At 39.3% G+C, this 14,080-nt stretch overlaps 1 protein-coding gene across 1 annotated transcript in view; it reads right to left on the minus strand.

Annotated features, from left to right (window-relative positions):
• The window catches only part of LOC309389439 (uncharacterized protein), a 43,932-nt gene that overhangs the window by 7,590 nt on the left and 22,262 nt on the right, over positions 1–14,080 (minus strand). Inside the window, exons 7-18 of the mRNA XM_081947804.1 lie at positions 12,456–12,599; positions 10,666–10,788; positions 4,171–4,314; positions 3,858–3,998; positions 3,545–3,688; positions 3,232–3,372; positions 2,923–3,066; positions 2,608–2,751; positions 2,220–2,363; positions 1,728–1,832; positions 755–1,224; positions 119–267 (exon numbers count right to left, since the gene is read on the minus strand). Of these exons, the coding sequence (XP_081803930.1) occupies positions 119–267; positions 755–1,224; positions 1,728–1,832; positions 2,220–2,363; positions 2,608–2,751; positions 2,923–3,066; positions 3,232–3,372; positions 3,545–3,688; positions 3,858–3,998; positions 4,171–4,314; positions 10,666–10,788; positions 12,456–12,599 (1,993 nt within the window). The remainder of the gene's footprint in view (positions 1–118; positions 268–754; positions 1,225–1,727; positions 1,833–2,219; positions 2,364–2,607; positions 2,752–2,922; positions 3,067–3,231; positions 3,373–3,544; positions 3,689–3,857; positions 3,999–4,170; positions 4,315–10,665; positions 10,789–12,455; positions 12,600–14,080) is intronic.

Consider the following 14,080-nt stretch of genomic DNA (forward strand, 5'->3'; position numbering starts at 1 on the left):
TAACCCACAATAATTTAAGTAACTATCCTAAAGGTACTAAAACACAGTCCCTTCAAGGAGAACAGAATAGGTCACATTCTGAGCTATTTCTGACATAAAATCCTCAGGAAAAGCAAACCTTTGGAAACATTGAGGTGTTCTATTTTACAAGTTAAGTAAGAAGGAGAGCAACATCTGTGACACAAACTCTCTTGGGATGGACTGCAGCTCTGTTGATAGTGGTTATAGCAATGGCAGCAACTTCTTCCCAACTTTTTCTCTTTGCACCTGAAGTGGGAGAAAAGGACTCACTTGAGCGGCAGAAACCTTCTGCCTCAATTCAGCCTCAGGATTCTGCCTCAACTAATATATCACATTTAAAACTCAACATACTGGTTAAAAATGTAAGATTAAGTCTTACTCTCACAAACTAAAAACATATATGTTTACTGGTTAAAGAAATATGCCACCTGAATGAAGTACTAATGGCTCAATGGGGAGGACAAATTGCAGTGAATATGCAGCAATGAAGTAAAAAAAAGATAGAAAGTCTGAGGGAAAAGCTGGTGCTTATGTAGAAATGTCTGCATCTCAGACTGATGCCCACTAGAACATTCTTTAAGAGCTGAATATATCCACCTATTATTTCTTTTTTGTTATGAGAATTCCTGTTTTTTCAAGGTCCTTTTCTTAATTTGTCCTATCCATGTGGCCCTACCTTTTTTTACTTGCCCGATTCCTAAAAAAAATACACACAATTAGTTATCCAAAGTACCTATCCAGCTTCTGAGATTTTGAATTTCGTTTCCTTTTTGAAGGAGACTTTGAACTACGCTTTCGCTTGTGTACTGATTTCACACGATGTTCTTGCACGAGAGAGGTTTTTGGGCTACATCCCCGTTTCTGAGAAGACTGTTCTTGTCTGTAAGGAGATTTTGATCTACGCTTTTTTCTTTGAGGAGAGTCTTCTTGTTTGTGGGAAGATCCTGAACTATGTTCTCGGCTACAGGATAATTTTGAACTTCTATCCTGTCTTTCAGTGGACGGGTCTCGCTTGCCAGAAGATCTTGAGCTACGCTCTTGCCTCACGCAGGATCTTGGACTTTGGCAACGTAAGTCTCTTGAGGATTTATTTGTACTGGAATGCTTGGAATTGATGCTGTGATGAATCTTTGGAGAACTAGACTTGGATTTTGCCAGGCTTTCAATATTATGCTTTTCATTAGAAGAAATAGAAGTAGAGACCTGAAAAGAGAATGAAACCACCCAATAAGGAATCAAGAGGAATCCATCTTTTTCAATTTCAAACTCAGAACCACTCATAAAAATTCAAAACGTCATTAATACTAAACTTTGGGCTAAAATGTTAATCTCAGTTTCCTGGCCAATGAATGCTATCTAGTTCCACTATATAATTGTGACATGTTACGTTGCCCCCCAATATCTCAAGTTTAACTTTATCCACAGAACACAACAATGTTCACTTTTTCTATTCTGAAACATACTAAGATCATCCTCTAATGTTTCCAAATAACAGACTATGTGAACTATAGGACTTGTGTGTATATATCTAGAAGGGACCAAGTTGGAGATGCTTTAAAGTGTCAATGTAGGTCTTTGTTTTTCTTGGAAGCAACTTTTTCTCCTCCTCTCTATAACCCTCATTCACTCTTCAACTCATGTCCCACACCTAGTCTCCGTCCCCATCTTACTAACAATTATTTTCATTATGACCAGAATCAACTTACCGAGTCTTTGTAACGTTCAGACACTTTGAGATACTGGTCAGCTTGGTTCACACTCCAGGGTGGCTCCTGATAATCTTCAGGTGCCCATGCTGTCTGGTTTTTAGCCTGTTGTTGTGGAGAAAATAGGAAGAATTGGGTTAGGTATGTTCACTGCCTTGAGTTATTTGTATTTCGCGAGGAATGAATGAATGATTGAATGAATGAATGAATGAAAGGGAGCAGCTTTCCAAGTGTACGACTAGAGATAATTGAAATAAAACACATGTATTAGAACAACAAAAGGAAGTGGAGGACACACAGAATAATCTTTTATAGCATGCTGCCTTCCATATATAGTTAAACTTCAACTAATTCCCAAGGAATTAGCTTTCCTGGGGACTTTCTAACATAAAAGTAACTGAACAACTAACATTTGTATAGTCACACATACATTCAAAATTGGACCTGCCTATATTTTCAAAGAAAAAAAAATGCAAATGTTCCCATTCTTACCAATCCAATAACGTTTCTTCTCACTAGCACAGGTACAGAGCGAATATCATTGAGGATACTTGGAAGGCTGGAAGAATCAAGAGCTGGAGCAACAACATTAGCTTGAGAATCATCTGTATCCTTCTCCTTGGCTGAAGTTTCAGTCTACAACAGTTTAAAACAAAATCAAGATTACGATACTTTGGGAAGCAGATTTTTAGACATAACAGGAATTGGACAACCAAAATCCCTGTAGTCACAAGTAATTTCCAGATTCCAAATTGAACTTACTTATATTTCCAAGGAATAGAATATAATAGAATTCTTTATTGGCCAAGTGTGATTGACACACAAGGAATTTGTCTTTGGTGCATATGAAAATATATGCAGAGGGCTTTCCTGTTCTTACCAGTCCAGTATCTTTTCCTCTCACTAGCACAGGTACACAGCAAATATCATTGAGGGTACTTGGAAGACTGGAAGAATCAAGAGCTCGAGCAACAACATTAGCTTGAGAGTCATCTGTATCATTCTCCTTGGCTGAAGTTTCAGTCTACATCAATTTTAAACAAAATGGAGATTAAAACATTTTGGGGAGCAGATTTTCAGACATAAGAGGAATTGAACAACCAACATTCCGGTGGTCACAAATAAATTCAAGATTCAAAATTGGACATGCCTATATTTTCAAGAAAATATATACGAAGATTTTTCCCATTCTTACCAATTCATTATCTTTTTCTGTGACTAGCACAGGCTCAGAGTGAACATCAACAGGGGTACTTGGAAGGCTGGAAGAAGCAAGAGCTGGAGCAACAGCATAAGCTTGAGAGTTATCTGTATCGGTCTGCTTGGCTGAAGTTTCAATCTATGTCAATTTAAAACAAAATCAAACATTTTGGGAAGCAGATTTTTAGTCATAAGTGGAAGTGAGCAACCAAAATTCCCATAGTCACAAATAAATTCCAGATTTCAAATTGAATGTATTTATATTTCCAAGGAAAATGTATACAAAGAGTTTCCCCATTCTTACCAATTCATTATCTTTTTCTTTGACTAGCACAGGCTCACAGTGAATATCAACGGGGGTACTTGGAAGGCTGGAAGAATCAAGAGCCGGAGCAACATTAGCTTGAGAGTCATCTGTATCATTCTCCTTGGCTGAAGTTTCAGTCTACAACAGTTTAAAACAAAATCAAGATTAGAATATTTTGGGAAGCAGATTTTTAGATGTAAGTAGAACTGAACAACCAACATTCCCGTAGTCACAAATAAATTCCAGATTCCGAATTGAACAGACTTATATTTCCAAGGAAAATATATGCACAGGGCTTTCCCGTTCTTACCAGTCCAGTATCATTTCCTCTCACTAGCACAGGCTCACAGTGAACATCAATGGGGGTACTTGGAAGGCTGGAAGAATCAAGAGCTGGAGCAACAGCATAAGCTTGAGAGTTATCTGTATCGGTCTGCTTGGCTGAAGTTTCAATCTACGTATGTCAATTTAAAACAAAATCAAACATTTTGGGAAGCAGATTTTTAATCGTAAGTGGAAGCGAGCAACCAAAATTCCCATAGTCACAAATAAATTCCAGATTTCAAATTGAATGTATTTATATTTCCAAGGAAAATGTATACAAAGAGTTTCCCCATTCTTACCAATTCATTATCTTTTTCTTTGACTAGCACAGGCTCACAGTGAATATCAATCGGGGTACTTGGAAGGCTGGAAGAATCAAGAGCCGGAGCAACATTAGCTTGAGAGTCATCTGTATCATTCTGCTTGGCTGAAGTTTTAATCTACGACAATTTAAAACAAAATCAAGATTAGAATATTTTGGGAAGCAGATTTTTAGATGTAAGTAGAACTGAACAACCAACATTCCCGTAGTCACAAATAAATTCCAGATTCCGAATTGAACAGACTTATATTTCCAAGGAAAATATATGCACAGGGCTTTCCCGTTCTTACCAGTCCAGTATCATTTCCTCTCACTAGCACAGGCTCACAGTGAATATCAATGGGGGTACTTGGAAGGCTGGAAGAATCAAGAGCTGGAGCAACAGCATAAGCTTGAGAGTCATCTGTATCATTCTGCTTGGCTGAAGTTTCAATCTACAACAATTTAAAACAGAAGTGGAATTAGAATATTTTGGGAAGCAGAATGAATGGATCTGTTACTACACACACCTGGATCATCAGTTTGTTCATTTTGAGGATCATTGTTCATCCCCTTTAAGAATTTGCTTCTTTGTATGTCCTTTCAATTCCTGAATACTTTCAATCTCAACTACATACATTTCTTCTCTAGAGTGAAGTAACTGGTTCAGGTGCATTCTGCAGAGGCCAACTGAAATGCAAAGCTGTGTTACAGGTATGACTTTCATAATGAAATAATCGGCTGGTCTACAAACTAACTGCTTGAGTCTTCTCTGATCAAATAACTTCTGCGTTTGTCAAAACAATATGCTGCTTTCATGATGAAAAATATGGATCAGGCGGGAAGGGGCAACAGGTTTAAATAGTAGAAGTACCACTTAATTTAGTGATATATTAATAAATCAGTTATACACAGCATCTAATAAATAATTTTTCTACGTTAGTTTTACAAGATACATCATAAGCCTCTTGTCTAAGGAAGACGTGGATGACTTACACCAACCAGAGACATACTTTTCAATAAAATCAGACTCCAGGATGCAATTTGCATCAATCTTTTGAGAAGCAGTGAGGATATACCGGTATGTTAAAACAGAGTTTCTCAATCTTGGCAAGTTGAAGATAGATACGACTTCAACTCCTAGAATTCCCCTGCCAGCAAAGTAAGGGAATTGAAGTCCACCCATTTTCAAGTGGCCAAGGTTGAGACACACTGTTTTAAAATACAAAATATTTTACTGGTTTTTAACTAGTATACTTCACAGATTAAAATATATTTTATAACTGGTAAAATAACAACTTAATAATAAGCCAAAGGTGATCTTCTGGATGTTGTCTAACCCATATAAATCCTATTCAATGTAAACAAAGACAAGGAAATACCTGCATTAAAGATTATGAGTACAAGTGAGATAAGAGTAACGCAAGAGCATTAATATGATATAGTGCCCTTGCTGACCTTAATGGGGACACTAAACAGATATAGTGCCCTTGCTGACCTTAATGGGGACACTAAAGAGATAGGTCAAGGCAGTTGTGATAATGATGACTCAAATAAGCAGGGGATCGTGGTCCAAAACGAAGAACTTTCTTCGGAAAGGCGAAAAGGGGAACCAGGTATCACACATCAGTCGCAGAAGAAGATCAAGGTATGTAAAAAGAGAAGTCACCTTCTGGTTGGTGATTCAATCGTAAGAGATGTTAATTTAGGAGAGGATAAGGAGGTTTTAAAAGAGGTCAGGTATCTGCCAGGTGCTACTGCCAGCAGAGACAAGAGGCGTATTCTTAAGATAGTCAAGAATGCAAGTAAGGACTGTGACGTTGATGCTATTATACATCTTGGCACTAATGATCTATCCCAGAAAGATGTACTTTCTGTGCAGAATGATTTCCAGAACTTGGGGTATGAACTTAATAGTATAGGTTGTAGGCTTATCTTTTCAGAGGTTTTACCTGTATATAAGGAACAAAAAGGGAAGGGCCAGCGTGTAGCAGAGTTTAATGTTTGGCTAAAGGAGTGGTGTAAAAGGGAAGGCTTTGGTTTTATTAGTCATGAAGCCTGTAGCTGGTCCAATGAAAAACTGTACAAAAGAGATGGGTTGCACCCATCCAAGAAAGGAACTGAGTTACTTGGCATTAAATTCACAGATTTTCTTGATAAACATTTAAACTGAAGAGCGGGGACAGAGAATTAATAGATACAGAACATCTCTGTCCCCAGCAAACTAAAATTCATAGGGTTATAAATGCATGTAACATAGATGTGTGTGTGGGTAAGATTATCACTCCTGCTGTCAAGCAAAACCAAGCATGTAATAGTGATTGTCATACCATGTGCATGAATCACACAAGTGGCAAGAAAATAGGGGCAGTCAGGCATAATACAGGTTATGTAGACAGTAAACACAAGGTCAATCAAAATGGACTCAAATGTCTATATACCAATGCACAGAGTATGAGGAATAAACAGGGAGAATTAGAAATTCAAGTAAAAGAGGGCAGATATGATATTATTGCCATTACAGAAACTTGGTGGGATGAAACTGACAAATGGAACATACAGCTAGAAGGATTTAAATTATTTAAAAGAAATAGACCAAATAAAAGAGGAGGTGGAGTTGCACTATATATAAGAAATAACTATGTCTCTACAGAAATAGAGCACAACAATAATGAGAACTATCTTGAATGCATTTGGGTCTATATTAAAGGTTGTGGGGGAAATGACATTGCCATAGGTCTATACTACAGGCCACCCAACCAAGCAGAGGAAGAAGATGAACTTTTTGCTAGTCAGCTAACTAAGGTATGTAGGAAGCACACCACAATAGTAATGGGAGATTTTAACTACCCTGACATCAACTGGGAAACAAACTCTGCACCAAGTGGAAGATCCAACAGGTTCCTAACAAACCTAGCAGACAACTTTGTTTTCCAAAAAGTAGAGAAGGAAACAAGGGGATCAGCCATACTGGACTTAATTCTCACTAACAGAGAGGAAATGATAGAAGGTGTTGAAGCCATAGGAACCCTGGGGGCAAGTGACCATGCAATATTGGAATTCAACATTATCCAAACACAAGTAGTAGAACAAAGTCAAACTAGAGTCTTGGACTTTAAGAAAGCTAATTTCAATAAACTTAGAGAGAGCTTGGGAAAAATTCCATGGATGAGAATCCTCGAGGGGAAAACAACTCAAGAAGCTTGGGAAATTTTGAAAAATGAGATTAGAAAAGCCCAGTCTAACACAATACCAATGAAGAAGAAAAACAACAGCTCCCAAAAGAAACCAGCATGGCTGCATAAACAACTATCTGACAAACTGAAAGACAAAAAAAGTAAGTATAAAAAGTGGAAGGAGGGGGACATAACTAAGGCAGAATATCAGCAAATAGCCCGAGCCTGTAAAGATGAAGTGAGGAAAGCTAAGGCTCACAATGAAGAAAGGCTTGCCACAAAAGTAAAAATTAACAAAAAAAGCTTCTTCCAACATGTTAAAAACAAGAAAAAAGTTAAGGAAACAATTGGTCCATTGCTAGGAGAAAGTGGCAAGAAGGTGACAAGCAACAGGGAGAAAGCAGAACTATTTAACTCATGTTTTGCATCTGCCTTTACACAAAGGGATAAAACAGTCCAACCTATCAAAAGCAGCACCACAAAATTAGGAACACAAATTGAAATAGGGAAGAAAATGGTAAGTGAGCACCTGTCTACCCTAGATGAGTTCAAATCACCAGGACCGGATGGATTACACCCCAGAGTTCTGAAGGAACTAGCAGACGAGATCTCAGAACCACTGAATTATATCTTTCAGAGATCCTGGAACACCGGGGAACTACCAGAGGACTGGAAAAGAGCTGATGTGGTTCCCATCTTCAAAAAAGGGAAAAAATTAGATCCAGGAAACTACAGACCTATCAGCCTAACCTCAATACCAGGAAAGATTCTGGAAAAAATAATCAAGCAACGAATTTGCGAACACCTAGAAGCAAACAAAGTAATAGCCAAAAGCCAACATGGATTTGTCAAAAACAGATCATGCCAGACTAATCTTATTGCATTCTTTGATAATGTGACAAAATTAGTGGACCAGAGGAATGCCGTTGATATAGTTTACTTGGACTTCAGTAAGGCTTTTGATAAGGTAGACCATAACCTACTACTAGATAAAGTAGAAGAATGTGGGTTAGACAGCATCACCACCAGATGGATTGGTAACTGGCTGACCAACCGCACTCAACGTGTAGTTCTCAATGGAACTGCATCTACATGGAGGGAAGTATGCAGTGGAGTACCCCAAGGCTCTGTTTTAGGCCCAGTACTCTTCAACATCTTCATCAATGATTTGGATGAGGGAATAAATGGGGAACTCATCAAATTTGCAGATGATACCAAGCTGGCAGGAACACTCCAGAAGATAGGCTTAAGATACAGAAGGATCTTGACAAACTTGAACATTGGGCACTATCTAATAAAATGAAATTCAATGGTGAAAAGAGTAAGGTTCTACATTTAGGCAACAAAAACGGAATGCACAGGTACAGTATAGGTGATACCTTACTCAGTAGTAGTAACTGTGAAAGGGATCTTGGAGTCCTAGTGGACAACCATTTAAATATGAGCCAGCAGTGTGCAGCAGCTGCCAAAAAAGCCAACACAGTTCTAGGCTGCATCAACAGAGGGATAGAATCAAGATCACGTGAAGTGTTAATACCACTTTATAATGCCTTGGTAAGGCCACACTTGGAATACTGCATTCAGTTCTGGTCGCCACGATGTAAAAAAGATGTGGAGACTCTAGAAAGAGTGCAGAGAAGAGCAACAAAGATGATTAGGGGCCTGGAGTCTAAAACATATGAAGAACGGTTGCAGGAACTGGGTATGTTTAGCTTAAGAGAAAGAAGGACTAGGGGAGACATGATAGCATTATTCCAATATCTCAGAGGTTGCCACAAAGAAGAGGGAGTCAAACTATTCTCCAAAGCACCTGAGGGTAGAACAAGAAGCAATGGGTGGAAACTAATCAAGGAGAGAAGCAATTTAGAACTGAGGAGGAATTTCCTGACAGTGAGAACAATTAATCAGTGGAACAGCTTGCCTCCAGAAGTTGTGAATGCCCCAACACTGGAAGTCTTTAAGAAGATGTTGGATAGCTATTTGTCTGAAACGGTATAGGGTTTCCTGCCTAGGCAGGGGGTTGGACTAGAAGACCTCCAAGGTCCCTTCCAACTCTACTATTGTATTGTATTGTATTATTTTAAGGGAATCTTAATTTTCTGTCCCCAAGTTGGAAGGCACGAAGATAAAATTTCAACAACTTGAGTGCAGAATGAATGCTGTTCTTGCTGGGTTGTCTTCATCAGTCTGAAAGCTTCTATTTATGTTGCACTTTACCTGCGGTAATTCCCTAAACTCTTTAATTAAGCACATCTGGACAGCGTAGGATTGTAGAAGAGCTAGAGGTAATCCTCAACTTACAACCATATGAATTTACAGCAGCACTGAAAAAAGTGACTTAGGACTGCTTTTCACACTTATGATTGTTGCAGCAACCCTATAGCCATGTGGTCAAATTCAAACACTTTGCAACTGGCATGTATTTATGACATTTGCCCTGTCCTGTGTCAGGTGATCCCAGTTTGTGACCTTCCCACTGGCTTTAAACAAGCAAAGTTAATGGAGTAAGCCAGACCTGCTTAACAACTGGAGCGATTCATTTAACAACGGTGGCAAAAAGATTGTGAAATGGGCGCAATGCACTTAATGGATGTCTTGCTTAGCAATGAAAATATTGGGCTCAACTGTAGTGGTAAGTCGAGAACTACCTGCAGTCTCAAAACCAAGATATTTGACATCATGTTTAATTTGCCAGTTACACAGATATTGAAAGATGAATGAGAAGTCAAGCATATTTTATATCAACTCTTGCCCAAATCTGTGCAAAAGATTATTCTCTGAGTTTGAAAACCTAAACTGGCTCAAAACAGTAACTGTGAGAGGGACCTTGGAGTTTTAGTGGACGATCACTTAAACATGAGCCAGCAGTGTGCAGCAGCAGCCAAAAAAGCTAATACAATCCTTGGATGTACAAACAGAGGCCTATACTCAAAATCATGTGAAGTATTAGTGCCACTTTATAAAGTCTTGGTAAGACCACATCTGGAATATTGCATCCAGTTTTGGTCACCACATTACAAAAAAGATGTTGAGAACTTTGAAAACAGTGCAAAGAAGAGCAACTAAGATGATTAAAGGCCTGGAGGCTAAAACATATGAGGAACCGTTGAAGGATTTGGGTTTTGCTAGTCTAGAAAAAGGAAGGTCTGGGGGGGGGGGGATATGATAGCAGTATCCCAGTATTTGAGAGGCTGCCACAAAGAAAAGAGGGTCAAATTATTTTCCAAACCACCAGAGGGTAGGACAAGAAACTAATCAAGGAAAGAAGCAACCTGGACTTGAGGAGAAACTTCCTAACAGCGAGGACAATTAGCCAATGGAACAGCTTGCCTTCGGACCTTGTGGGTGCTTCATCACTGGAGACTTTTAAGACGAGACTGGACACTCACTTGTCTGAAATGGTATAGGGTTTCCTGTTTGGGCAGGGGGTTGGACTAGAAACCTCCAAGGTCCCTTCCAGCTCTATTCTGATTCAACAAATACAGTATTCATTGGTATAGTTCAAGGAGGAGACATCACTTAGAAATCTAGGTAGAAGTGATGCAGAAACACAACAGCAGCAGAATGCAATTTCTTATTCATGTTTAAAATTAATATTTATGCAGCAAGAAGTAAACAATAATTTAATACCAGCTCAATGTCTTCGCTTCTCTCAGACTGATCGTCATTAGCATTCTCTGACAGGAATGGTATTTCTACAGCTGTGGGTGAAAAAACATGGCTGGAATCTTGTGCAGACTGACTGGCTTGCTGCTGCAGGGAAAAGAAAGATTGAAGTTTGAGAATTGGGAAGAATCAGGTACTGGCCAAAGAGAAAACAAGGGACAATCCCTCAATGACACATGCAACCACAACAAAAAGATTTTGTAAATAATGTATTTTCCACTATTCCTCAATATCAATTATAAAAAAGATAGAAAAATGTTTTTAATCATTTAAATAATTGATTCATTAATAAATGCAAGTGATAGGTATTTACTATTACCCATATTAAAAATTAGCTCAAATATCCACAGAAACCTCACAAAGCTTCAACCGATTTTGCTTTAAAATGGATCTGGCAAATGTGTTTTTCAGTATGCCTAGAGCAATTTGTTGTTTAAACTTGTCCATCGAAGTTAGCTGTTCATTAGAAATCTGTATTAAGACTGCCCACCCATGGAGTATTTCTAATCATGGCAACCTGTACTCTTACAAGGGAACAAACAAAATAACCAGCCTCACAAACACAGACCAATGAAAAACAAAAAGTGCAAACTTATGGAAGTACTCCTAGATTTTTTGGCAAATACAGTATTTTTCAGAGTATAAGATGCACCGGAGTATAAGACGCATCAAGGTTTTGAAGAGGCAATTTTTTTTAAAAAAAAGTAAGTAGGTAGATAGATAGAGAGGGAGAGAAAGAGAGAGAAATACAGTAGGTAGGTAGGGAGAGTAGTTAGGTAGGTAGGTAAAGGGATAGAGAGAGAGAGAGAAATACGGTAGGTAGGGAGAGAGAGAGTAGGTAGGTAGGTAGAGGGATAAAGAGAGAAAGAGAGAGAGAGAGAGAGAGAGAGAAAGAGAAAGAGAGAGAAAGAGAGAGAAATACAGTGGATAGGTAGGTAGGTAGAGAGTAGGTAGGTAGGTAGGTAGAGGGATAGAGAGAGAGAAAGAGAGAAATACAGTAGGTAGGTAGGTAGGGAGAGAGAGAGAGAAATACAATAGATAGGTAGGGAGAGAGAAAGATTAGATAGGTAGGTAGAGGTTTCCAGGTGTATTTAGCCATGTGCTGGAGAAGGAAATCGCTGACAATCTGCAGCACCTAAGACTTTCTTTCTGCTGGCACAGCACTTGATCAATGTAATTCTCATCTATCAGTTAAAGAGCTTTCCAAAAGGAAAAAAACCTTTTTGCACTCTGCAAACCTCCCAAAAACGGCCCGTTTTTTAAAAAAAAGGCATGAATAGCCTTGTGGGGGGCTTGCAGATTGCTGGGGCGGGGCAAAAACGAGCAAAAATGCCCCCTTTTTTGCAAAAACAGGTCCGTTTTTTGTCAAACAAATTGCATGCATAGCCTTATGGAGGCTTATAGAGTGCTGCTTTGGGGGTGGGGGGCAAAAAAGGCCCGTTTTTTGCTCATTTCTGCCCTCCCCAGTTCCCAGGAGCTCTCTGAAAGCCTCCATAAAGGTATGCATGGCCATTTTGGTAAAGGGGCAGGGCTTCAGGAGGCAAAAAAAATGCTGCATTCAATGTATAAGACGTACCCAGATTTTCAGCCTCTTTTTTTTTTTTTAGGAAAAAAAGGTGCGTCTTATACTCCGAAAAATACGGTAAGTAACTGAATGTAAACATCTTTGACAACAAAGAAAAGTTATGTTACTTATTTAGACTAACATGTTATGAAAAAACAATTCCTTAGCAAAATAAAGGAAGCCTTCATACCAATACAGAATCTTTCTCCTCAATGTTTTGAAAGACGTGTGCGGTACAAGATGATGCTTTATCTTCTGTGCATACTCCAGGAGGCAAAATAAAGACCATCTGGCTGAGAAGATCTTCAGTGGCCTCACAATCTTTTAGTTTATCCTGAAGTTGGTTTTTTTTTTTTTAAAGGAAAAAAAATAAGAACAGTTTAACCCTTTTTGCCTTTTAATACCAACTCACGAGGCACTCCTGGATGTGGAACTCTTGCTTGAACTGTAGCTAGAAGTTGTGGTTAAGGGAACCACAGCGTTAGCTGTTATGACCCCACTTGGATCAGAATGCTCTACTCTATATGGAGCTAAAGTGTTGGATGTTTCTTTAAAGCCCTAAATGTCACAGAATCAGGATAGAATGATTTGTCAGAATACAAGCAGTCTGTTTATTATGCATGATCAGAAGCAAGTGGGCTGAAAGATGTCTCCTTTAATGAGATTCATAGGGTTTGGGTGAGTCAGTAGGTCTTCCTTTGTGGCAGTCCTCACCTTGAGGAACACAAGGAGTCACTGATTTATGACCAGTTATTTAGTGACCATTCGAAGTTATGACACCTCCCTCCCCAGAAGGGACTGACAACCCAGTTTCAAAGTTCTGAAATTGCAGAACTTCCTCCTGCGATCAGATGACCACGTATTGGCACTTGGTTCACATTTATGGCCGTATGCTGTGACTCATAGTCATGTGACTACAATTTACAACAGTTTTGCTAAAAACTGGTATGTACTTCTGATTTCTGGCAAAAATCAGTCCAGAGTGAACAATGGATTCGCTAAATGACTGCCACAAAAAAGGTTGTAAAATTTATTTATTTATTTATTTATTAATTCAATTTATAGGCCGCACCCTCTCCACCAAGGGACTCGGGGCGGCGTACAACTCAATATACAAATAAATGCCAAGGAGGAGATAATCAAAAACATTGTACAATTCATAAATAAATAAATAATCATAAGTTAAAAACAACACAATAAAATTTAAAACGATTAAAATACCCAAAAAATCAGTTAATTTAAATTTAAAATTGTCCAGGGGGGATTAGAAAATGTAGTTGTAATTTAAGCCAGGCCAGCTAGTTGGAACAGGTGGGTCTTAAATTTCGTGTGGAAGGAGCGGAGATCGGTAGTTGTCCTAATGTCGGGGGGAAGGTCATTCCAGAGGGCTGGGCCCATCACAGAGAAGGCCCTTCCCCTCGGCACCGCCCTCTGGCATTGCTTAGTGGACGGCACCTGGAGGAGTCCCTCTCTGTGAGAGCGAATTGGTCGCAGGGATGTATGGGGCAGGATACGATCCCGCAAATAACTAGGTCCCCTGCCATGGAGCACTTTAAAGATGGTGATCAACACCTTGAAACGCACCCGGAAGGCTACAGGAAGCCAGTGCAGCTCGCGCAGGAGAGGTGTCACATGGGAGTACCTTGTACTCCCCATAACTGCCTGCGCGGCCGCATTCTGGACCAACTGCAGTCTCCGGGTGCATCTCAAGGGAAGCCCCATGTAGAGAGCATTACAGTAATCCAGACGGGACGTCACCAGTGCATGAGTGACTGTGCGAAGGGCATCCCGGTCCAATAGGGGGTGCAATTGGCG

This window comes from Natrix helvetica (assembly GCF_964273705.1).
Source record: "Natrix helvetica genome assembly, chromosome: 3".
Classification (NCBI taxonomy): domain Eukaryota; kingdom Metazoa; phylum Chordata; class Lepidosauria; order Squamata; family Natricidae; genus Natrix; species Natrix helvetica.